This window comes from Neurospora tetrasperma, assembly GCF_000213175.1.
Source record: "Neurospora tetrasperma FGSC 2508 unplaced genomic scaffold NEUTE1scaffold_4, whole genome shotgun sequence".
In the NCBI taxonomy this organism is placed as follows: Eukaryota; Fungi; Ascomycota; class Sordariomycetes; order Sordariales; family Sordariaceae; genus Neurospora; species Neurospora tetrasperma.
In genome coordinates, this window is record NW_009799102.1 from 1,284,065 (window position 1) to 1,306,144 (window position 22,080).

The 22,080-nt window shown below is 54.0% G+C and overlaps 8 protein-coding genes across 8 annotated transcripts; 4 read left to right on the forward strand and 4 right to left on the reverse strand.

Moving 5' to 3' along the window:
• Window positions 1–674: 674 nt before the first annotated feature.
• On the reverse strand, window positions 675–9,242 carry NEUTE1DRAFT_83603 (uncharacterized protein; the record flags this gene model as incomplete). Its single annotated transcript, XM_009853705.1, has 2 exons — window positions 675–5,389; window positions 5,444–9,242. The coding sequence occupies 2 exons, from the start codon at window positions 9,240–9,242 to the stop codon at window positions 675–677; spliced, it is 8,514 nt and encodes a 2,837-aa protein (XP_009852007.1).
• Window positions 9,243–10,469: 1,227 nt separating this feature from the next.
• On the forward strand, window positions 10,470–11,421 carry NEUTE1DRAFT_44048 (uncharacterized protein; the record flags this gene model as incomplete). Its single annotated transcript, XM_009853271.1, has 2 exons — window positions 10,470–11,339; window positions 11,398–11,421. 2 exons carry the CDS (start codon window positions 10,470–10,472, stop codon window positions 11,419–11,421), a joined length of 894 nt encoding a protein of 297 aa, XP_009851573.1.
• Window positions 11,422–11,747: 326 nt separating this feature from the next.
• On the reverse strand, window positions 11,748–13,985 carry NEUTE1DRAFT_64926 (uncharacterized protein; the record flags this gene model as incomplete). The annotated part of the gene is made up of 2 exons (XM_009853706.1): window positions 11,748–13,418; window positions 13,490–13,985. 2 exons carry the CDS (start codon window positions 13,910–13,912, stop codon window positions 12,129–12,131), a joined length of 1,713 nt encoding a protein of 570 aa, XP_009852008.1.
• A 1,125-nt stretch (window positions 13,986–15,110) lies between these two features.
• On the forward strand, window positions 15,111–15,803 carry NEUTE1DRAFT_45645 (uncharacterized protein; the record flags this gene model as incomplete). Its single annotated transcript, XM_009853348.1, has 3 exons — window positions 15,111–15,213; window positions 15,289–15,357; window positions 15,484–15,803. The coding sequence occupies 3 exons, from the start codon at window positions 15,111–15,113 to the stop codon at window positions 15,801–15,803; spliced, it is 492 nt and encodes a 163-aa protein (XP_009851650.1).
• A 439-nt stretch (window positions 15,804–16,242) lies between these two features.
• Window positions 16,243–17,056, reverse strand: NEUTE1DRAFT_110925 (uncharacterized protein; the record flags this gene model as incomplete). The annotated part of the gene is made up of 3 exons (XM_009853707.1): window positions 16,243–16,307; window positions 16,550–16,768; window positions 16,909–17,056. The coding sequence occupies 3 exons, from the start codon at window positions 17,054–17,056 to the stop codon at window positions 16,243–16,245; spliced, it is 432 nt and encodes a 143-aa protein (XP_009852009.1).
• A 238-nt stretch (window positions 17,057–17,294) lies between these two features.
• On the reverse strand, window positions 17,295–17,681 carry NEUTE1DRAFT_101691 (uncharacterized protein; the record flags this gene model as incomplete). The annotated part of the gene is made up of 2 exons (XM_009853708.1): window positions 17,295–17,404; window positions 17,489–17,681. The coding sequence occupies 2 exons, from the start codon at window positions 17,679–17,681 to the stop codon at window positions 17,295–17,297; spliced, it is 303 nt and encodes a 100-aa protein (XP_009852010.1).
• Window positions 17,682–18,262: 581 nt separating this feature from the next.
• On the forward strand, window positions 18,263–19,485 carry NEUTE1DRAFT_122957 (uncharacterized protein; the record flags this gene model as incomplete). Its single annotated transcript, XM_009853709.1, has 5 exons — window positions 18,263–18,307; window positions 18,432–18,502; window positions 18,729–18,895; window positions 18,962–19,055; window positions 19,110–19,485. The coding sequence occupies 4 exons, from the start codon at window positions 18,480–18,482 to the stop codon at window positions 19,483–19,485; spliced, it is 660 nt and encodes a 219-aa protein (XP_009852011.1).
• Window positions 19,486–20,058: 573 nt separating this feature from the next.
• NEUTE1DRAFT_117317 (uncharacterized protein) lies at window positions 20,059–21,694 on the forward strand (the record flags this gene model as incomplete). Its single annotated transcript, XM_009853710.1, has 4 exons — window positions 20,059–20,293; window positions 20,480–20,791; window positions 21,049–21,141; window positions 21,255–21,694. 4 exons carry the CDS (start codon window positions 20,150–20,152, stop codon window positions 21,366–21,368), a joined length of 663 nt encoding a protein of 220 aa, XP_009852012.1.
• Window positions 21,695–22,080: the final 386 nt, after the last annotated feature.

The window sequence follows — 22,080 nt, forward strand, 5'->3', positions numbered from 1 at the left end:
CCAGCAAGTGAAAAGAAGCTGTCGCAGATTGATCCTTGAACAAGGTGATCATTGGAGTGCTAGACCAGGCGCCGGCTGCCTTCATCATTACGATGAGACGCACCGGGATGAGGCGTACGATGCGGCGCTGAAGACCATTGAGAAGCTTAGCAAATGTGGTTGATGTACTTTATACCCACCCAGGCCTCGCAGCTTGAGTAAAAAGCGAGGTTCAAGGCAGAAGCAGGGTTTAAATGGATGGATGGATGGATGGTTTAAGGGTTTACAGCATGGGGTTCGTCTGTAACATTACGCTTAGATATGGTATTAGTCGGGCGTACTGAACTAAACACGATAAACCGCATGATCATAAGTCTAAGTTTTGAGCAATGGTGGCGGTCTGGTCTTTCAAAGTGTTGCAGATATGTGATATTGTATGTCCAAATTTCAGAAACTAGAAACAACCAATGTTTGTACAAAGAACCATTTAACAACATGGTATCTCCTACTCATGCATCCATCCAGTTATACTTTGGGTATCCAGTTCCTTCTTTCACTGTTCTTCCCTTCTTCCCTTCCCATCCATCCATCCATCCATCCATCCATCCATCCATGCCCGTTCTTTAATGTCCTTCCCCACGCTCAATACACAATTAACCCGACAGCACACACAAATTCCCACACATACCTCTCAACTAACAAACGACCCCCCTCCCCCTTCTTCTCCTCCCCCTATCAACCCGTCCCTCCCTCCTCCTCCTCTCCCCCACCAAAAACGCATACACCCGTCTGACCAACTCCCCCTCACTCCACCCCCCCTTTTCCTGTTCATCCATCGCAAAAACACCCCCGTAAAGTTCATCCGTTCCCCAAGCCCGTCTAAACATCTCCCGAAACTCGTACACGACGTCCAAATGCCATTGCTCAATCACCACCGACTCGTCAATAGGTAAACGCGTGACGGGGTCGTAGGTGGTTTGTTGAGGGGAGGGGCGGTACGTTTGGTGCAGAAAGGAGGAGAGGGTGGGGGAGTGAGGGTAGTAGAGATGGGTGGGGGCGGCGGCCCGTTGTTTGCCTTTGCCTTTGGATTGGGATTGGGATTGGGATTGGAGGGCGCGGTGGGCGTGGATGACGGAGGAGAGGATGTCCCAGTGGGAGGTGCTCCAGAGGTGGGTTGGTGGGGGGAGGTGTTGTTCTTGTTGGTGGTGGTGAGATGTGGTGGTGGTGGAAGTACCGGTGGAAGCAGCGGTGGAAGCAGCGGTGGAGGCTTGGCCGTTATGGTGTTGAGAGGTCAAGGTTGAGGTCGAGGTTGATGGCTGAGAGGATTGTTTTTGTTGTTGTTGTTGCTGCCCGAAAGAGGAAACTGGTGGGAGAGAGGGATAAAGCGGCTGCAGAGGCGTGACGATGTTACGGTTGGAAGGCGGAATAGGAGGCGGTAGTGATTTGCGGCGACCGTAGCCAAAGAGAGAGACGCCCGAGCGGATGACGGGGGAGTTTTCGAGGGTGGATGTAGGTTTGATGAGCGGCGGTTGTGCTGCTGGTGGTTGACGTGGTGCAGCAGCAACTTGTGATTGTTGTTGTTGTTGTTGTGGTTGTAATTCCTGTTGCTGTTGCTGCTGCCGTTGCCGTCCTCGTCCAGGGCTCAGTGGGCGAGGGAATGGAGGCGCAGGTCTTGGTGCTTGGACTACTGGTGCTGGCGCCGGTTTATGCTCGTACCATTCAATATCATCATCCATGTCCATGTCCATGTCCGTATCCGCCGCGTCATCCAGTTCATGCTGTTCCTCGTCCTGGTAATCCTCCTCATACCCCCCAGGCGCATTCTCCTCAATCCTCTCCGAGCCCGCAGGACTAGGAACAGGACTGCTCTCCGTGTGGGTACTGGGCGAGCTGGTGATAATCACAGGAGTGGAACGGCCCCCGAATACAGGCCGCCTCTGTTGGACGTCTGCGCTGCGCCGAGGAGTAGGCGACTGTCGGACACTGTTGGCAAACTGCACCGCGCGGCCGGGCGTATGGCCCTTGGTCGGCGGTCGCAAGGCAGACTTGATAGGGGAAGAGTTCTTGTCGGGTAGAGTTCGAAGCGGAGGTGGTTCGAAGCTTTCCTCGGTGGATGATTGTTCTTCCTCGAGTTCCACTATCTCGTCATAGTCGTCCATGTCTTCTTCAGGCTCTTGCTCTTCTTCATTGTCGTTCTCCGGTCCGTACTCAACGCTCTTAGCGGGCGGGTCCGAGAACAGCTTGGAAATGGACTCCTTAAGACCAAAGAGCAACTGCTTAGGTTTGTCAGTTATCGAATTCGGAGTGGTGCCTGAGCCTGAGTCGTTGTCTTTGAGAGGCAAGGTCGTGACAGTGCTGGGCTTAGTCCCGCCGCCCCGTTCGAACAAGGGGAGCTTAGCGCCTGGTTCGCGTCGCACTGGAGTGAAGTTCTGTTTCTGCGGGACCGGGGTGTAGATGCTGCCAGACTGTGGTGGTGAAGAGGAACCGATGATGGAGGAAGAGTGTCGAAGTACACGTTGTGCCGGTTGCAAGGGTCGGGAGGATTGCCCTGATAACACGGGCGCTGTACCCAGAGGTGAAGGCTGGAACGGCTTTTGGGAAACTGGCACAGAGAGACGCTGAGATGATGGAACGCGGCCTGTGGGAGTCGTTCCAAGCTTCCTCTCAGCTTCCTGACCTGTAGGAAGAGTCTGTGACCGCTCCGAAAGGGCTCCCGGACCAGATGACACCTTGCCATTGGCTTGACTTTGCCTATCGAGCACTTCGGGCCCAGGTCGAAGAGAAGCATTACCCTCTGGACCCTGTAAACTGATTTCCGGAATAGGTGCAGGCGACGAGAAGAAGCTCGAGAGATTCGCTTTCTTGTTCGGAACGGGCTTCAACGCAGGCCGGAACTTCTTGGCCCGACTGGAATGAAGGAGGCTAAACTCTTCCAGCTCATCACTCTTGTCTGCGGCTGTGTTCAACTGATCCCGAACCATTTGACTCTTGTTGGAATGCCAGCGGGAGCTAGGCTGGAGCTGATGAGTTGAGGGAAGGAAGCTGGCAGGATCGTTCTCCTTTAGGGTGGATTTGGCTTTGACTGCGGGAGATGAACGCATGGCTTCGAGGAGGAAAAGATCCTCCTCCTCCTCTTCCTCCTCTTCATGTTGCTCCCTTGCTTGTTCCCCTTGCTGAGCTTGGTGATGGCCCTCTTCTTCTTCCTCCATATAATCCTCCCGGTGGTCTTGCTCGTGCTCGTGCTCGTGCTCGTCTCTTCGATGTTCAAGCGGAGATTCTTCACGTTGATGGCTCTCTTCCGCATGAGGAGTATTGTAGTATTCACGTTCGGTAAAGTCATCATGGCGTGCCCTTTCCACTTCAGTCGCTTGAGCCTCTCCCAAGCCTCGCAGTTGATCACTTCGCGAGGAAGTCTTGCCACGCCCAAGGAGCGACTCGCGTTGACGACTTGTCTCCGAACCACGACTCGCCCGATGCTCTTGACCTTCCTTTGCAAAGTCATCTCGGGCTTCCTCCGACTCTCTCCTCTTTGGCTTTGCCGAACTTCGCTGGTGGTCACGCCGCCAGGAATCTCCGCCTCGGCCGGAATGGGACTCTTGTCTCTGACTGCTTTCTTCCACAAAGCCCGAGTGCTGCCCTTTTCTTTCCTCTTCATACTCATGCCGCTCGTCCTCGGCTTCAGTCACCTCTCTGGTATCCCGTTCCTTTAAGCCGCGCATGTGGTCGTTTTGCCTAGAATCGCTAGCTCGGCTGGACTGCGACCCGCGCGGCCCGCGTGACCAGTGGCGATGACTCTCTTCAACGTGACTAGAACGGCGGCCTCCTCTTTCCTCTTCATACTCATGCCGCTCCTCCTCCACGATTTCTTCTGTCATCTCGCGCACTTCCCTCGCTTCTCGTTCGCCAGAACTTCGCTGGCGGTGACCACGTTCCCCAGAAGAAGAAGACGAGGCTTTACCTCGGTCGGATCGGTTGGAGTGGGAGGACCCATGTCGGCGGTTCTCCTCACCATGACCGCCCCAGCGGTAGTGTTCGCTCTCATGCTCATACTCTTCCCGGACCTCCTCCATAATTTCTTCGGTCACCTCTCTCGCCCCTTGTTCTCTCCTTTCCCGATCTTCCCTCGTCTCTCGCTCTTCCGACCTTTGTCGAGAAGACGAGGCTTTACCTCGGTCAGATCGGTCAGAACGGGAGCTCCCATGTCGGTAGCTCTCCACCTCCTCACGACCACTCGAGGGACGACCACCCGAGTGACAGTGTTCGCTCCCATGCTCATACTCCTCCTCCCGGACTTCTTCTACGATCTCCTCCGTCACCTCTCTCCTTCCCCGCTCCCTTGCTTCGCTTCGTTCCCGTTCTTCCCTTGTCGTCTCCCGCTCTTCCGAAGACCTGTGCCGAGAAGAACCATGTCGGTGACCATCCCGTCCATGTCCGTGTCTCCTAGAAGAATGACTACTCTCCCTGAAGCTGCTAGACCTGGCATCACCTCCTCCGTAAATCCGCTCTTCCTCTCTTTCTTCAGTCACCGTCTCGACTTCGACGCTTTCCCTAAAGCGAGCCTTTGGTTCCCTTTCCCGTTCCTGCTCTCGCTCTTCTCCTACTGATCTTCTCAAGGTAGAGTGTTCCGGCCGTCCATGTCTCCTGCCAGAATCACTATTACTACTACTCTCCCTGAAGCTGGACCTGGCCCTGGCATCACCTCCGTAGGATCCCCAGATTCTTTCTTCCTCTCTCTCCTCTGTGACCGTTTCCACCTCAACGACTTTCTTATAATCACGATGAGCTTCGGGTTCGGAAGGCTCCCGATGATCATGATCTTTTTGGACTGATCCTGATCTCCGAGTAGAGTTTTCCTCTCGAGTAGCAGTATGTTCTCGTTCTCCAGAGCTATTGTGATGGCTGCTGCTGTTGTGAAAACCAAGGCTAGCGGAGGCGGACCTGTCACGGGTCACGTTGATTTCGTGACTGTGACTGGATTCCTCTGCTTGCCAGTCCATGGCTTCATGCTCATGTTCATGCTCGCGCTGTTCGCGTTCGCGCTCGGGCTCGGAGATGGAGGAAGCAGCCCTTTTGGTGCTGCCGAAGGTGGGGTTGGCTTGAGGTTGTCGGGTGGAAGAACTGGTGCTCGCTTGACGTTGGCTCGCGAAGCTCGTCTCGGATTGGGCTTGTCTGTCGTTAGTAGTGCTAGCCTCAGCTTCCTGATGTTCGAAGCTGTTGTTTGCTTGACGCTGTCTGTCAAATTTGGTAGTCACTGAAGGTTGCTTTATGGCATGGCTGCTGCTAGCCTGAACTTGAGATCTGCCGAAACTTGTGCTTGCATCGGCTTGTCGGTCAAAGCTGGTATTGGCCTGACTTCGTCCACCAAGATTAGCGTCCGCTTGTGCCGATCTTTCAAAGCCGGCGGTGCTGCCTTGAGCATACGGTTCCCCGAAGATTTGGCGTTGGCTGCCAAAACCCGCATCACCTTGAGCATATGGTTCGCCGAAGACTTGGCGTTGACTGCCAGTGCCAGCATTAACTTGACTCCACCTGTCAAAGCCAGCATTACCTTCAAACTGCCTTCCAAATCCATTGTAACCATGAGCCTGCCTGTCAGAACTGCTACTCGCGCGACTTTGTCTCTCAAGGCTAGCGCTGGCCTGAGATTGTTTCTCGAAGCTGGCACTGGCACTAGCAGTGCCACTGGCGTCTTGACTACCGGAATCGCGCTTGCTCATCCTGCTGCCAAAGAGCGAGTTGCGCCCGGTGCTTCCTCTAGAAGAACCGGGTGGATCTGGACCAAACGGGTCGTCCATGGCGATGTCCATGGAACTAGTCGCGCCAGCAGTGGCTGATGCTTGTCTGGAGCTTTCCCCGGTATTAATGGAAGCCTGCCTCGAAGCATTCCGTGGCGATAAAACTTGCGCTCCTTGGGCTACCAGATTTTTTATCGAGCCAAACAAGCCGAATCCAGATCTTTCAGGCTGATTACGGGCATTCTCAAACTGGGCTTGGGGCAACGGCTGAGATTGGGGTTGAGCCTGCGGTTGGGATTGAGGCTGGAGTTGAGAAGCTCTGGAGGCCGACGGTGAGGGTGATCGGCTGTCTTTGACCTCAGGCACCCCTCGGAAGGGACTGCGCAGAAAGCTTCCCATACCTGGAGGCGACGGAGGGTCCGAGGTTACCTGTTGCAGTGCTTCACCAGCTCTGATGATTGGAGATAGAGCCGGCCGGTTTTGTGAGTCAGGTGGGGGCATCAAGTTCTGAGGGTTAAGTGCCGGAAGACCTGGCGGGGCCAAAGATGTCAGTCGGTCGGCCGGGGTCTCGTTCGAGTTGGATCTGACTCGGCATAATGGAGGTTCGGGGCGCTGCTGCTCGTGTCGAGAAAAACTTCCAGTTGGGGGAGAGGAAGGCATTTCATCGTCTGGAGTGGGCTCGGTAGACTCGGTGGGCTGTCTTTGCTCATCATCGTTAAGCTCAGCGTCGTCGATGTCTGCCTCTACGTTGGCATGAGTACCGAAGTCGTCCTGGAAGTCGTAGTCGCGAGGTTCTGGAGGGACAGGAGATGGTGTCTTATCAGGTGTCAGAATACTGTTCGATGCATGTAAGGGGAGGGTGTTATTCACAGATGAAGGCCGCTCGACAGAGGGCTGAATACTTGTCTTTGTTGTCTGATGCTGAACATCTGTCTGAGATTTTCTAAATAACGGACTTGATGGTTCAGGTGGCAGAGCGCCTCGCGATTCTCGTCGAAGATGGCCGTGATATAGGACACTTGATTCCTGTATTTCACATTGGTCATAGTCCACAGAGCGGTTTGACGAATCCACCCCAACATCACCACGGACATCTACATCCAGTTGTCTTTCAAGCGACCGGGCTTTCTGTTGGTGTGGTGACTTTACCCGCCTTGACTGGGGCTGTTGTGCTTGTTCCTGCCGTGCTTCTGCTTCACTTTCCTGTTGTCGCTCATACTCCAGATTATCCTCAAGCTCCTGCTCCTGCTCCTGTTCTTCCTCAAGGTGAGGTTCAGAAACCGGCTCACGTTCAGGTTCTTGCAGTGATTCGGACCGCTGCTCAGGCAAGGGCTCGAAGTCCGGCGTATTCCCAGCTATTTGCTCGAGTTCTAGTTCCCGTTCGCGTTCCAGTCGACTTGTTCGATTTGCTTGCCGCTGATGCAAAAGGCTAGATTCCAACTGTGTTCGATATTGATGTTCTTGTCTTTGTTCTGCCCGAACCCAAGTATTGAATTCTGACGCGGGTTCTGGCTCAGGTTCGGGTTCTGGTTCATGTGTTTTCCCCTTTCGCAGCTCTCGTTGTTGCCGCCTTCGTGGTTCTTTTTGAAACCATATGTCGGATTCTTCGGGCTCAAGTGCAGGCTCATGTTGTGATTCCGCCTCCTTTCCACGTTCAGATCTCGAGTCTACTTTTGGTTCTGACCCAGCATCGGACCCAGGCTCGAGCGCAAGTTCCGACTCTAGTTCGCGATCCCGTTGCGAATCCCGACGCGAGTCCCGGTCTTGCTCTTCCCGTTCTGAATCTTGTTCCGCTCCTGGATATGGTCGATTCTGGTGCCTTTCCAGAGACTCGCTGCGCTCATGCGCATCCCCCTCTTCCTCTTCTTCCTCTACCACCTCGGCCTCTCCCCTATTATCGCCTGTCGAGTATCGATATAGCGGATCGTAACTGGGAACGGGTGCCCTGGGTGTAGTCGTCCAATTGGGATTGACAGAATAATCGATTGTCCTGATGTGACTTGATCGCTCGTCCGATTCCTGCTGACTTATCCGCAACGACCCGATCGTCTTACTGATGTAGAAACTTGTCGTATCTCCGTCGCGGGTATCCTTGTTTTGCGCTCCTCCGTGCCCTTGTTCCTCGACATAGCTCGAATTCTGCTGCATAGATAGTAGCGAATACGGGTCTATCATGGTGAATTCTTCGCCTGGCAACCTAGTCTCTGTTGGCTGAACCGGTGTATCCCTCGGGGTCGCATTGTCATCCTCGAGTCCCGATTCGATGTCGCTATGCGATTCGCCGCCACCAAAGTCTGCGAACTCGACATACTCATCCCCGTGCGAAAGCTCTGATTCCAGCTGGGGCGTTTGTTGACGCGCGGGTTCCGGTCGCAGCTGTTCCACCCTAGAGGATTGCGCTCTTGGTGCCCCGTTCCACCGTCGAGCGGCCGGTGTATCCTGAGGTGGATTGAACGAGTTGTCCAGCCACAGGTCGCCTTCCGACTCATCAGGCCCAGGGGCATCACTTGAGGGAGCACCAACACCCGTATTGCCCAAGATGACGTTTGACGGTACTCGTTGAAAAATGTGCTCGCGACGGGTATGTTCTTGATTCTGGTCTCGACCTCGGTTTCGGTCTTGTTGGTCGCGACTGGATTCCGCTTCGGGCCCAGGCTCATGATCGGAGTCGTCTTCTTTGAGCGCCGTAAGATCTCGGTCTATGAGGGCGGAAAACTGGTCGTGCGCAATTGAATCTTTCCTCGGCCGGCCTCGTTTCCTTCGCGCAGAGCCTGGACCCAGCAGACTAGGCTGTCTTACTGGCGACGAAACACCCTTTCTCCGCTTTGGCGCACGACTGCTGGGCCCTGGTGTCAAGCTGATCCGCCGCTTTGTCCCTGGTGTAAACCCGAGCTTGCTAAAATCGATTGTGACATCTGAATCCAAGACATCCTTTGACGAGGAGCGTGCTTCGCGCAGTTGAAATCCGGGGGTCGCTGGTCGCATCGGGCGAGTTGTCGTCTTTGGTGTCTCGGAGCGCAAGGCCGTGCCTGGAGTAGCTGTTCGTGGTGGCCTTCCGCGCGGCCTCGGTGTAACAAACTCGCCAAGTCGAGTAATCTCATCGTCGTCATCACCCTCCACGCCGCGCAAGGGAACCGTGACCGAAGTTGTTCTTTCTCTTTCGCGGATGCTGCGAGCGGTCGGCGTCGAGTGTTGAAACAGACGGCGACTAACACTGCTTCTTGAAGTGACTCTCGAGCTTTCGGCTTCGACAGTGACCAGCAGGCGCTGGGGCGATCGCGCGTCTCCAACGTCCAACTCGAACATGCGCTTTCTCGGCGTGCTTTCTCGAAGGGCTTGGACTCGCTGGGTTCGCGGAGTGGGCTGCTGGTTTCTACGGGAACCGCGACGCGCCGATGCGGGTTGGCGAGCTGGAATCGCCGGTGTCACGGAGCGAGACGCTGGGGTGGCGGCCGTCTCGAGGAGTGGATCCGTGGACGACGAAATGTCGTCGACCGACATCATGGACGCGTCTTCGTCTTCGTCCATGGCAGCCCTGGTTGTGGGCGCATGAGGCCCGGTGTGGTGGTGGTGGTGGTGGATACAGTGTGGTTAATGGAGCGAGTGAATGTTTAAGCGATATGAAGATGTTAGCAAAGGATGCAGCAGAGGGCGCATGCGCATGAAGCCTCCGGTCTACAGTATCCAAAAGGTGCGAATTCGAAATGCTGGCAATTGTTTACTTTGGAATTTCCCGTCGTTGTTGCGGCGACCGAACCCGACCCCATGATTGATTGACAGGTTTGGATCCGTCGCCAAGCAGCAGCTGTAATTGTGGACGAATGAGAACGCGACCGCAAAACTGTCCCCGCAGTTCGACAGACCCCCGTTAACGGTCTTCAGCTGGCAGGCAAGGCAGGCTGAGAGAGTCCACATTTTCAGGGCTGGGGAATGCTTAGCCGAGCACGGACCCCTCTTACGCCGACGTCATTGCCTCGGCATAACATTTCGGAATCTTTTACACGTACAATTCTTCAACCATCATCAACAACACTGGATCGAATAGGCCTTGAACAATGGGGTTCTGCAAAAACTCGACTGATAGCATCATGTCACCATGTCTCATAACATTGCTGACATTCACAACGGGAACAAATCCCGAGGAGAACAACCCCATATTACACTAGAGGGCAACTGGAACAAAAACAACTCCATCCTTTACACCGTCCCAACCCGGATTACTAATTCCGAACCTATCCCATCCGAGATCTGAACGACCGACACGACTATATCCGCAGTGGCACTGCAGGGGATGACCTGTCAACTTGTTAATTCCAATGCCGAACATGGGCGCGCCCTTCGCATGGCGTGATCGTGCTAACGAATGGCTTCAATTTCACCGTTCCCAGCGTTGAAGCAAGCGCACGTGTAAGTCCAACCTCGTGACGGAAAAACATCTCGACACTGGGATGCGCTGGTGTACAGCATCTTGTTGAATAACTATAATCCACTTAGTGCTTTGAAATTATAATTAATGTTACTAATGTCAGTGAGGTTTTCTGGTTTTTATCACCGGTGTGATGTGAATGGAAGAAAATGTTTATGTGAAGGAAGATATAAATCCGTTCACATCCACCACCCCCATCATCGTTGTTTGAAAGACATTCAACAACAGCACTATCAACACCAAAGCAGCCGTATTATACTTACTCAAGACACCTCCCACTACCCTATCCACAACCAAAGTTCCACCTCCTCATCCTATACCATCACACAATGACCATCACCACCTCAGAAGACCGCGTCCCCCGCGGTGACGTCGTCGCCCCCCTGAACTTCTACGAGCCCCCTTCGGACGGCTCAAGCCCCTTCAACAACATCGACCCGGCCCCTGGCGTTCCCGAGCGTAACTACTCTTACCAAACCCTCCCCGTCACCATCCACGACATCCGCGGCCTCGAGTCTTCCTTTTCACTCGACAACGACGCCTTCCAGATCGTCCAAGGCCTCCCCCCCTCCGCAGAAGAAGACCTTGCAAAGAACGGCTCCAACTTCACATCCGACGCCTCCATCTCCCAACTCTACTACCCCGAAGTCACCCGCCTCCTTCTGGACACCATCCCCGGTTCCAACAAAGTCATCCTCTTCGACCACACCATCCGCCGCACCTCCCCTTCTGCGCCCCGCGGCCCCGTACAGCGCGTACACATTGACCAAACCGCCTATTCCGTCGCGCAACGTGTGCGCCGACACGCTTCCTCTCCGGAGGAAGCCGAGCAGTTGCTGCAGGGCCGGTACCGCATCGTCAACGTGTGGCGGCCGCTGAACAAAGGGCCCGTGGAAAGCTACCCGCTGGCGTTTGCCAGTTCGCAGACGGTAAACGACAAAGATATAGTGCCCGTCGAGCATCGGTATAAGAATGGATATACCGGTCAGACGGCCGGGGTGCTGCATGATGAAGGGCAAAAGTGGTACTTTTTGAGTGGCATGACGGGCGACGAAAGGATTCTGTTGGAGTGCTTTGATAGTTGGGCAGGCAAAGAGGACCTGGAGGAGGGGAGCAAGGTGAAGGGGGGAAGGGTGCCGCATACGGCTTTTGAGGATCCGAGACAGAGAGCGGATGCCGAGGGACGGGAAAGCATTGAGGTGAGGGCCCTGGTTTTTGGACCTTGACTTGATGCATGTTCTTTTATGATGGATACAGGAGGCGGGTTGGAGTATCTTCTGAGTGAATGTGAATAGGCAATAATTTGATAGAGTTTAATGGCGTTTTGAGGGATCGTTTGCTGGCAAATGTCTGAATTACGGTGTCCGCGAACAATTTTTCTATTTCGTGTTTGCTCCTCCATAGAGCCAGTAATTTTCACCAAAAGTTAGTCGAATGACTGTGAGTCTTGCTCTGGTTGAATCAGCTAATGAAATTCCAGCAACGCCTTATGTGGTTACCGATATTGATTGATTCGAAGGGATAATATAAGCGCAAAGCAAAGGGAAGCCTAGTAGACTCCGAAAAGACGAGCGAGATGTCAAACAGTATGCGGTAGAGCCACGGTAATCAACGAACCGAATAGGATCTATACGTAATACCTATGGTAATGCTACAACTGCAGGCATGAAAGCGTTCAATGCTCAAGTAGCACTATAATAAAGTCCAGCCATGTTTCCTTAAACTCCGTAACCCCTTCAATGTATGCGCAACCCTCGATCCAGATCTCAACAAACGCCTCTCCGTCCCTCTTTCCCTTCCTGTGCGCGATGGAGGCAAAACAGGCACCATCGTAGAGGAGCAAACATTCAATGTAATATGTGAAGCACCTTGTGCCAGACGGCGCTGGACACTCTCTTTCGTCGTTGCGAACCGCTTATCACCGACCAATGCTCTTAGCTCTCGTCGTCAAAATCCGTTTCTTAATCATGTCTAGGCCGCCGTCCTCTTCAGCCACCGCGGCCGCCGCGTCCCTTTCTGCTGCTGGTCCGGCTCATCGCCACGCCGCCGTTGGCGCTAGACTGTCTGCTCATAGAAACACCCCCAAGCGCCTTAGCCGGAGACTGGTGATGAGACGGAGTACCCGAGCGGCCGCCCTTTGACGGGGTGCCGATACCGAGACCATTGGTTGGCTCAGATCTTTCGGGCTCGACAGGCTCCTTGATCGGGGGAAGACCAAGGCGCTGCCTGAGTTCGTTCTCCGACGGCCGCTCGCCCTGGACAAAGGACACAAATCTGCGGTCTTTGACCGGGAGCGACACCGACTGAAGAAGCTTCATGCTTCCATGCTCAGTCTGTAGATTGGCGCCCATGCCGTTAAGCTGGTCGTACTGCTTTAGGGCATGCATAACCATCAAGTCCCCGGTCACGTCGTCATTAGCCAGTGCTGCCGGTGTGTTAAACTCAGACTGCTTTGCATGGCCCTTGACGTATTGTGACGGGAAGGCAGGAGGCTGCTTAGGGTCCTGACTACTAGTCAAACGCTCAAGGTTACCGGGGAAGTCGAAGTTAGCGAGCATCTCCAAGCCCATGAGTTTGTCGTCAAAGTTGGGATTGTTAGCCCCACTTTTGTTGCTGCGAGTAGCGTGCGAAACGTTCCTCTCCATCATCGGCGCCGACGGAGCCGACTCCGAGTCGAGGTCATCAGGGTCGCCGCTACCGGAAACACTACCCTCGGGGGACGAGATTGGGCGCCCATAGTCGTCAAACCGTGGCTTATGGGTGAGAATGTATTTGTGCGCCGCCAAAGCCGACTGGTTGTAGGTCATTGACAATTCCTTATCCGTGAACAGCTTGTCAATGCTGTAGATGGGGCCGGTGGTCTTGCGTTGGACCAGACGGTCTGTCTGCCATAGGGGTGTAGTGCTGTTGGGATCGAGTGCGCGGCGCTGTGGCGCTGGAGAACCGTCGTCATCATTCATGTTGCGCTTTCTTTTCTTGCTGTCCATGCCGTTCATCTCCTCCATTTCTCTCCGCAGACGGGTGGCCCGCTTGCCGTGTGTGCCTCCGGGGCTGGCTGGGTTTGTGATGCTGAATTGGTTGGGGTGTAAGAGGAGTGCGGACGCATCGGCAATCTCGAGGGCCTCCTTCTCCTTGTTGAGCCGGTATTTTTTCGAAGTGATAATGTTGATCAATCGGTCGCGGAGGGTCGAGGCAAGCGCCTTGTGTTCTCTGTTCGCAAGCTCCGTCTTATAGGCATGCGTGTTGAGGTATTCGGCGATCTTCTTCTCGTAGTCAAACTGCGAAACCAAGAGTCAGCATTGGCACTTGGACTGACGGAGAGTTGAACGGTTATGATTGGGAGACGTACTTTGAATTTGGTGAGAGCATAATCGCGTTGCTCTGCAAGATCCTGTACGTTCTCCATCCACTTGGCAAACTTGGGGCCAGCCATGTCAAGGAGGGATCGTGGACCACCGTCGGAGTCGGCGCCATTGAGCTGGTTGAGTCGTCTCTGATCCTCTTCGAAGCTGTCCAAAGGTCGGTCGACATAGGGGTCGACTCGCATGACCAGACTGGTGTCAATCTGAATCTTCTGTAGTTGTTCGCGAAAGGCCTGGTCTCTGTCCTTGCTCCATTTGTCGGAAAGGGTTGCAATGCGTTCGGCAAGCATTTGGCGACGCTTGTCTCTCTTGGACTGTGACTGTGACTGCCCGGGAGGAGGGGAAGCGTTGGAGCGGCGATCAGGCCGCCCGGAAGGCGCGTCGGCCATGGTAACGTCGGTAGAAGCCATGGCGAAGGGGGTCCTCGTAAATATGTTTCTTGGTTGCCTGTTTTTTATTGTATCCGGACCAAGTAAGACCAGGCGAGGCAAACCTCAAGGCGAGGCTGGTGGGCGGAAGAAAGAGTGCCCCAGTGCAGAGATTTGAGGCTAGAAGACGACTGGAGTAAGTCAAAGTCGACTGGACGACGGGAAGAGAGCTGCCCTCGTCCGCCGATGGACGGGCGCGCAGAATGGTTACAGCGCAAGGACGAGAGAAAAGGAACGGCTTCTGGTGGTCGAACCGGATTTGGACATAGTCCTCGTGGGATCTTTGTGTGTATAACTGTCGACAGCGAGGGTACGTATGGTGCAGGTGAAGAAATATGGAGAGGCAGGATGGATTGGGGTTGACAGCAGGTTGAGCCGAAGTAGAAGGCCGGGAGAATGCAGTGCGGCACTACAGGCAAACCAGCACAGGTCACCTCAGTGCAGGTCCCGTCGGCTCATTGTCCGGCCACCGGCTTCTCAGTGCACACTGCAAGGGTTGAATAATGTAGGTTAGGTCGCTGCACAGCGCTTGGTTTCACCTTGCCCTGGCAGTGTTTACACTACAGCCCGGTGATCAAGCTCCACCGCACAGGCGCTGTAAGAGCAATCTGCCGCAGGAAGCAGCGATAGGTACCCTAGGTTTGTATGAGCCGAGCTGATGCTGAAGCTGAAGTTCGCTCCATCTTGTGGCTCAACCTGCGATGTGGCTGAACTTGTAGGTACATACACGCAAACTGCCTGCCGGCGGGAAGTTGAAATAATCCACTAAAGGCTTATGGCAGGAGTCGTATAAGTTGGTGAGTACTGTAGAGAGGTAAAAAGATCTGTGCGACTCGCGCTGTCCCTCAAGGAACATTTCTCGTAGTCGTCGGTGCCTCTCACCGTGGAAAGTGGGGTGAACTGCACAAACAGCGGAGCAAGCCCAGGGCAGCCGAGGGCGGCAGCTATGTACCTAGTATGTGGTGCGGGCAGGCAACGTCAGGGCGGGCAGTTGTCCCATCGCATCATTGCATCCCGCTTCCCATTCAACAACCTTGAAGATACCCTCCGAAACTAGTTTACAGATGGACTGGAAGACATAGACCACTATCATCAGTACACAACCATGGAACACCTCTCGATAAACGATCAACCCCCACCGCCGCCCTTCCCTCAGGGTCCCGGCCAGCCAGGACCTGGCATGCCTCCGCCGGGACTCCTAGGAGGCGGCCGTCCTCCCCAGCCCCAGCAGTTGCCCGCGCAAATGTTCACCACAGCTGCCCAACTCCTCGACCTCACCGATAGTAAGAAGCAACAGTGTGGACATATCTTTGGACGGGAGGAACTAGGCTGACACAAGCGCGGCGCGGTATCAACAGAGAAGCTAATGGTAGCATTGCGCGACGGACGAAAGCTCACGGGCATCCTCCGCAGTTGGGATCAGTTTGGTATGCCTCCATGAACCTACCTCTCTCTCACAACACATGACCACCTACACACGCACGCACGAACGAGCACGAGCATGAAGAGGTTACTGTGTTAACGCGAATCCACTTTTTCCCCACCATTACTAGCCAACCTAGTACTACAACAAACAAAGGAGAGGATATTCGTGCCTCCAGGCACGCAGTCACCCGCCCAGACCAGGGGGCTCTACGCCGACGTGGACCGGGGCCTCTTCGTTGTTCGCGGCGAGAACGTTCTCCTTATGGGCGAGATCGACCTTGACCGCGACGACGACCCGCCCCCGGGCTACGACCCTGCCGACCTCGAACTGGTGCAGACACTAGCCAAGCAGAAAAAGGCCGAGGAGAAGGCCAAGGAGAAGCGCAAGGTCAAGAAGCTTTCCACCATTGGCTTCGAAGGGGAGAACGTAGGCGAGGCGCTTCTGTGAACGATATATGAATCACGATACCCTCAAGTTTTACAAATGGGACGGAAAGAAAGAGACGGGAGGAGAGACGACCAAAACTTTAACTTGTTATGATTCATACCTACATACCCCTGAAGTGGAAAGGGAGTGTCGAAGGAGGGAATGGCATGAGCGATTGGAAGCAGAATATTGTGAAATGCTATCCGCTCAGCTGCGACTTCATACGAATGGAAGACAGCATAAAGCCTTACACCAAGGTCGGCCCAAGAAGACACCAAGTGTATTTTACCGTTATCACAGTAGCAATTGAATGGGTTGCCTCGAATTGGACCTGGCCACTACTGACTATGATCATATTTGGGGTAGGATAGCCCACGAGAGATATCTACGACTAACATTTTTTTTTCCCAGGACTACTCACATGGCCGGCACAAAGCCACCTACTTCAACACTCTCCCATTCACCCGCCGTCATTGGCGACCACGCAGAGTTTGGGGAAATAAGGCGTCGGCACTCGTGACCAGCCTACCGAATACCTAGTAACATCAAACCGAAAGATGATATGCAGCAAATACTCAACCGCCTACTACGGGTGTTGCGCTCCACATGCCCACAAAGGGAGCGTCGAGCTCGTTTCGGTCGGAATAGGAAAACTTGGAGAAGAGACCAGCCCCCCGCCGTCGTCGTCGCCGTCGGAACAAACTAGCAGCTTATAATCGACCTCTATCGAGACGGTGTCACGAGTCTGGATCGGCTGCTATACTTACATAAACGGGAAACTCCTTGTGGACAAAGAGCGAGCTTAGCATTTCCTGACCTGATATCGAGTATCTGCGTCTTCTTCTCCAGGTCTGCATCTATGACGTTCTCATTCTTCTCGTCGGGAAAGGGGAATCCGATATACCTTGGGTTGATCCGCTGAGGGTTCGGTACAGGCCGCTGGAAGATGTCGTTCTGGGCTGCGTTGAGCTGGTTGTAGGCCACCACTGTAAATTTGTGAAGTCGTCAATGGATGTCTGGTCGGGCGTACTGGGTAGGCTGAAGTTGTGCCAGCCCCATGTCGAGAGAGGCACGTAAGGCTCGAGGATCTACAGGCCGGTGATGTCGGCGCCGAAGGCAAAGTTACCGTTTCCTAGTGTACTTGTACGTATTGGTGTGGATTCTGAGCTGGAGGTCTGTTGAGGGTTGTAGGCTTGGTCTACTGTTTGTCTTTCGTGGGCGGGTATTTTGCCCTCAACTGAGCAGGAGAGGACAATGAGGGTAAGATGCCACATTGTTGGGTGCAGTTCACTTGGGCTATCTCATGGTCCTAGTCCTAGGCAAACATTCATGGTCTACTTTCGTTTTGGCAATCACTTCTCCTCATCCATCCGGGCACTAACCTTAGGGCAACTCATGGATCGTCGACATAGTGAAGCCATTATTGGCTTGTCCACCTGGTAGTTTGGGAAAAGTGAGGGGGTCACTGTCCCAAAAAAAGGTAAAAAGGGACACTTAGAAGTCATTTAGCCATTATCCATCGTCTCCGGCCCCTGTTATCACCAAAGTCGTTGATTGCGGGGTGCATTGACGTCGTTGTGGACGAAGAAGCTCGGTGAAAGATGTCTCTCGAGAGGGGTGATCTTCCACCATCCATCCGGTGCAACGTCTGGTTTCGATCCTGAACGATGGACCACCCAACGACAACTGTACGGATAGTCCCGCACAAAGGAAGCCTCGGAGATGAACAGCCCCATGGGTAAGAGGAGTTGTTTGCCATGTGCGTGGCTGCTCTAGCGAGATCGGGAGTGCCGTCCACCCGCGATTCGAAACATCCCATGCTCCACCGGATGGAGGCTGTGTGGAGATGTGTTTATGGAGAGAATCCATATCCAGACGGATCCTTTCAGCCGGTCTCATCGTCAAAAACCGGCAACTGAACTAAAACAGGTATGGCAGTTTTCCGAAGCTCAAGGCATGCAACGATCCTTGCGATGATCAAAGGTAACAATTCGCCGCGACTGTAGTAAGAGTCAGTATCTGCCTATTTTTTTTCTTGGTGTATGTCTTGGGCACATGTAAGGATGTTGCTCTGGAAAGAAGCTTTGATACCTCGCTTTTTGTCAATAAAAGTGACCTTATATCGAAGCGGCTGCTCTCGAGGTTGGAATAGGCGGTCGAGACCAGTGAATGGAGTTGCGCATTGGAATGACCCCACTACCGACGAACCTTATGCGGGGACATGGCAGGCGCTAAGAGCTTCCCGGCTGCCCCTGCCCAGCCGCTGTGCCATCAAAGAGCCCACTCATGATTCGCTGCGGCCAGCGCGAACCTGGCTGTCGTTGTCAGGTCTGTTTGGCGCATCCATCCGTCAAGGTAAACAATTAAAACATGCCCCGTTTCTTCCTCTCCCTTTAAATGTCCTCAACAAACACACTACCTCTGCTTCTACCCTTATACCAACACTCGGCTGGTTAAAATTTCAAGTTAGCGACATCTGGTCTTGATCTTCCAGCATCCGGTATCTGGCGCATTTGCTTGTATCGGTACGTGTTCGCCCTCCCACGGTCATGCGACAAGGACCATTCCTGTTGCCCAGCCCAATGTCACCCGCCAACAAATGACATACCAGCTGCGCCCGCCGCTAACTTGTGCAACCACTTGTCGCAGCTCACCAAACATCCTTCCGAACATATCCAACATTTCTTGGTTGTCGCCATGAGCTCCTTTCTTACGACCGTGTACGTTGAACCCTCCCCCTTTTTCCGCCCTTGACGGGCCCATCGCGAATAGTTGGCGATGCGATGACGTAATTGGCAACGAAGCGAGGACAAGCTCGCTCGCCGTCGCATCCATCTCCTTTCCAGGAGGTGCAACACACCGCATAACTGGAAGGTCTTTCGACCTCCTCAGTAAAGCCATGAATTTATCTTGTGTGGGATAGCTGTTAACATGATTTGCCGCTAGAAATCAGCGGACGCGCAACCAGTTCCGACCTCGGGCGAGCGGCAAGGGCGGTGCGACCAGCTACCAGCTGCGACAATATGCCGAAGCAACACTTGGCGGAGGAAGTTTGCGCAAGGTGGTGAAGCTGCCTGAGGGTGAAGACGAGAACGAATGGTTGGCTGTGAACAGTGAGCATCAACCCCGCCGACCCAGCTTGTTTCACTCCAGGGGCATTCGCTGACCCGCTATGCTAGTGGTGGACTTCTACAACCAAATCAACCTTCTTTATGGCGCCATTACCGAGTTCTGCTCTCCCCAGACTTGCCCCGAGATGAAGGCGACCGACGAGTACGTTTCCATCACAAAATCATACACCAAGACCAACACGCTGACAGAGTCTAGGTTCGAGTACTTGTGGCAGGACACGGAGAACTACAAGCGACCGACCAAGATGCCTGCGCCCGCTTACATTGAACAGCTCATGAGCTGGGTCCAGGGCAACATCGACAACGAGGCCGTCCTACCAAGTAGGATTGGAGTTCCGTTCCCCAAGTCCTTCCCGGCGCTGGTCCGTCAGATCTTCAAGCGCATGTACCGCGTTTACGCTCATATTTACTGCCACCACTACCCCGTTATTCGCGAACTGGGCCTGGAGCCGCATCTCAACACCAGCTTCAAGCAATATGTGCTATTTATCGATGAGCACAACCTGGCAACCGGCAAGGATTTCTGGGGACCGCTAGGCGACTTGGTCGACAGCATGTTACGCAGCGACTAGACGACAGCATCTTGTATGGCTTTGGCATTGGCGCATGGTTATTTGACAGGGCTAAGCACGTAGGCGTTAGGTTGGGTGCGGGTTGGTTCCATTACAGGCATTCGTTTTCGTTTGGTATGGTGGGCTGGCAACGGGCGCTGATAGAAGGGATTAAGGGACCACGGAATTCAGGGAGGGACGCGCATGCTTTTGATGGCGCGTAAAGGGCACCGGGATCTCTTTGGTTTTTTTTTTTTTTTTTTTTTTTTTCCGGTGTAGAGAGGGACAGAGAGGCCTGGAGCTTCTCGTGGAAATAGACGCTTTTTGACACCACAACGAAATGCTGCAGCTTCCACTTCACATGGAACTTCATGTCAATGGCAAGGATGCATGCCGTGCCGATGCTCGGACGGGATGGCACCGATAACGTTATCGGGATGTTGCTTGCCTGCCCCACTGCACTTGGCACGGGCAGTTCCGGAGAAGAAGCTCTGGGCAGTTGGCAGGCTGAAAAGTCTTGGCAGAGGTACCATTACGGCGCAGCTCCAGGATTTGCAGCCTGAGGCAGACACGGTTTTGCCGAGCGGCTCCAAACCCACCCGTTACCTTGACAAAACTGAACCGGAGCTTGAATTCACGACATCGCGGTCCCCCGTCCACCCGTAGCATATCCCACACGCCCATCATGTTGTCGCGACAGGCCCTGCTCCGCCCCGCGCGGGTCCTCAACACCCAGGTCCGCACCTATGCTGCTGCCGCCGCCGCCTCCAGCAAGGTCAAGCCTCCCGTGACTCTCTTCGGTCTCGACGGCACCTATGCCACTGCTCTGGTACGCCCTCGCGCCCCGGACCCCGACGCCACAAGCAATTGAAGCACCCTCGAGCTCCCGTGTTCGTAGGGTTATGTCGGTTGGAGCTCTCCCACATCAACCGAACCGACGACCGAACGCAATGGACCGATAGACAGAATATCAGAGAGCTAACATAGTTCCTTGCGTCATTTACACATGATATAGTACACGGCCGCCGTCAAGACCAACGCCCTCGAGCCTACCGCCAAGTCCATCAGCAGCCTCGGCAACCTCCTTGCTAAGGACCCTAAGCTCGCCAGCATCCTCGAGACCCCCACCCTCTCCCCCGCCGACAAGAGCGCCATCGTTGCCGAGCTCCAGAAGAGCGTCGGTGTTTCCAACGAGACCGTCAAGAACTTCCTTGCCACCCTCGCCGAGAACAACCGCCTCGGTCTCCTCCCCAGTGTCGTCGCCAAGTTCAGCGAGCTCATGAGCGCCGCCCGCGGTGAGGTTGAGATGGTCGTTACCAGCGCTCAGGTACGCTCGCTTTGTTCCGTTACGTTGTTTGATGGTGGGCAAAAGAAGAATCAGAATGAGGAGGGAAACTACGAGGGCGATGGCGGAAGGAAAGCCGAGCTTATGGGAGGAATCACGGCCAGGAAGAGGAGGACGACAATGAAAATGGGCTTGGACATTGGCGGAAGCTCTGGCTGGAATTGGGATCCTGGGTGAACCGAAACACAAGGAGATGGGAAACAGAAGCGCTAACGAAATGCTGAACCACCACCATATAGCCCCTCGACAACAAGACCCTCAACCGCCTCGAGTCCGCTGTTGCCAAGTCCCCCTACGTCGGCTCTGGCAAGAAGCTCAAGGTCACCAACAAGGTGCGTTTATCTCACACCATCCCAACCCGGCAAAACTGGAGCTATACCCGACCCGGCTGCTTGGTGAAATTAGGCAAAACAACTACTTACCTTCTCTTTTCAAATCTGAACAGGTCAACGCCGACATCATCGGTGGTCTCGTTGTTGAGATCGGTGAGCGCACCATCGACCTTTCCGTCTCCTCCAAGATCGCCAAGATGAACAAGCTCCTTAGCGAGGCCCTGTAAATTCTACAATTATCCGAGTTTCCTAAGAAGAGCAGAGCAAATCTTATAGCATGAACAACCTCCAAACCGACCGACTATTACGGCTCTCCTGATTGCGCGTCTCTACTGGACTGGGCGAAAGTGAAGCAGCGGATACGTTACGTCATCTGCTACAAAAAGGATCGAAACTCCTGTGTTACAGACATGGTCTATGAGGCATCAGCAGCAGCAGGAAAGACGGGAGGAAGGGGGAAGAAAAAGGGAACGAACCCCCTTTTGTGTGTAGGATGAGCTTGGAATTTTAAAAGATTCTACAGCCAGTCAATTCTTTCTCGAGAGTGTCCCTCGTTGTTTCGTGTTTTGGACTCTTGTTGTTGCCACAAACGGGCAAAACAGTGCAAAGGTTTCCTGACATGTTGCACTTGGTTTATGGGAGGTGAGTGTTTCCAAAATATTCAGGCCCATATTCAAGTTCAGCAGCCATGCATGGCCGTGGTTGTGTTCCCAAAGGCATAGACCTGTTTGACGCATGATACTTGCTTCGGCTGAGATAATCGGGCCCGATCAATAAGTACCACTTCCGCCTACCGGACAGCAACCTACCTACTTATCTACCTTATCTTACCTACTCTGTATACGACATGCCGTCGCTGTCAAGAGCCTGCACATTCGCTGCGTGGTTCGAGGCGTTTAAACAGCGAAAAGAAACGTATCCAATGCTAATTCAGGGGTG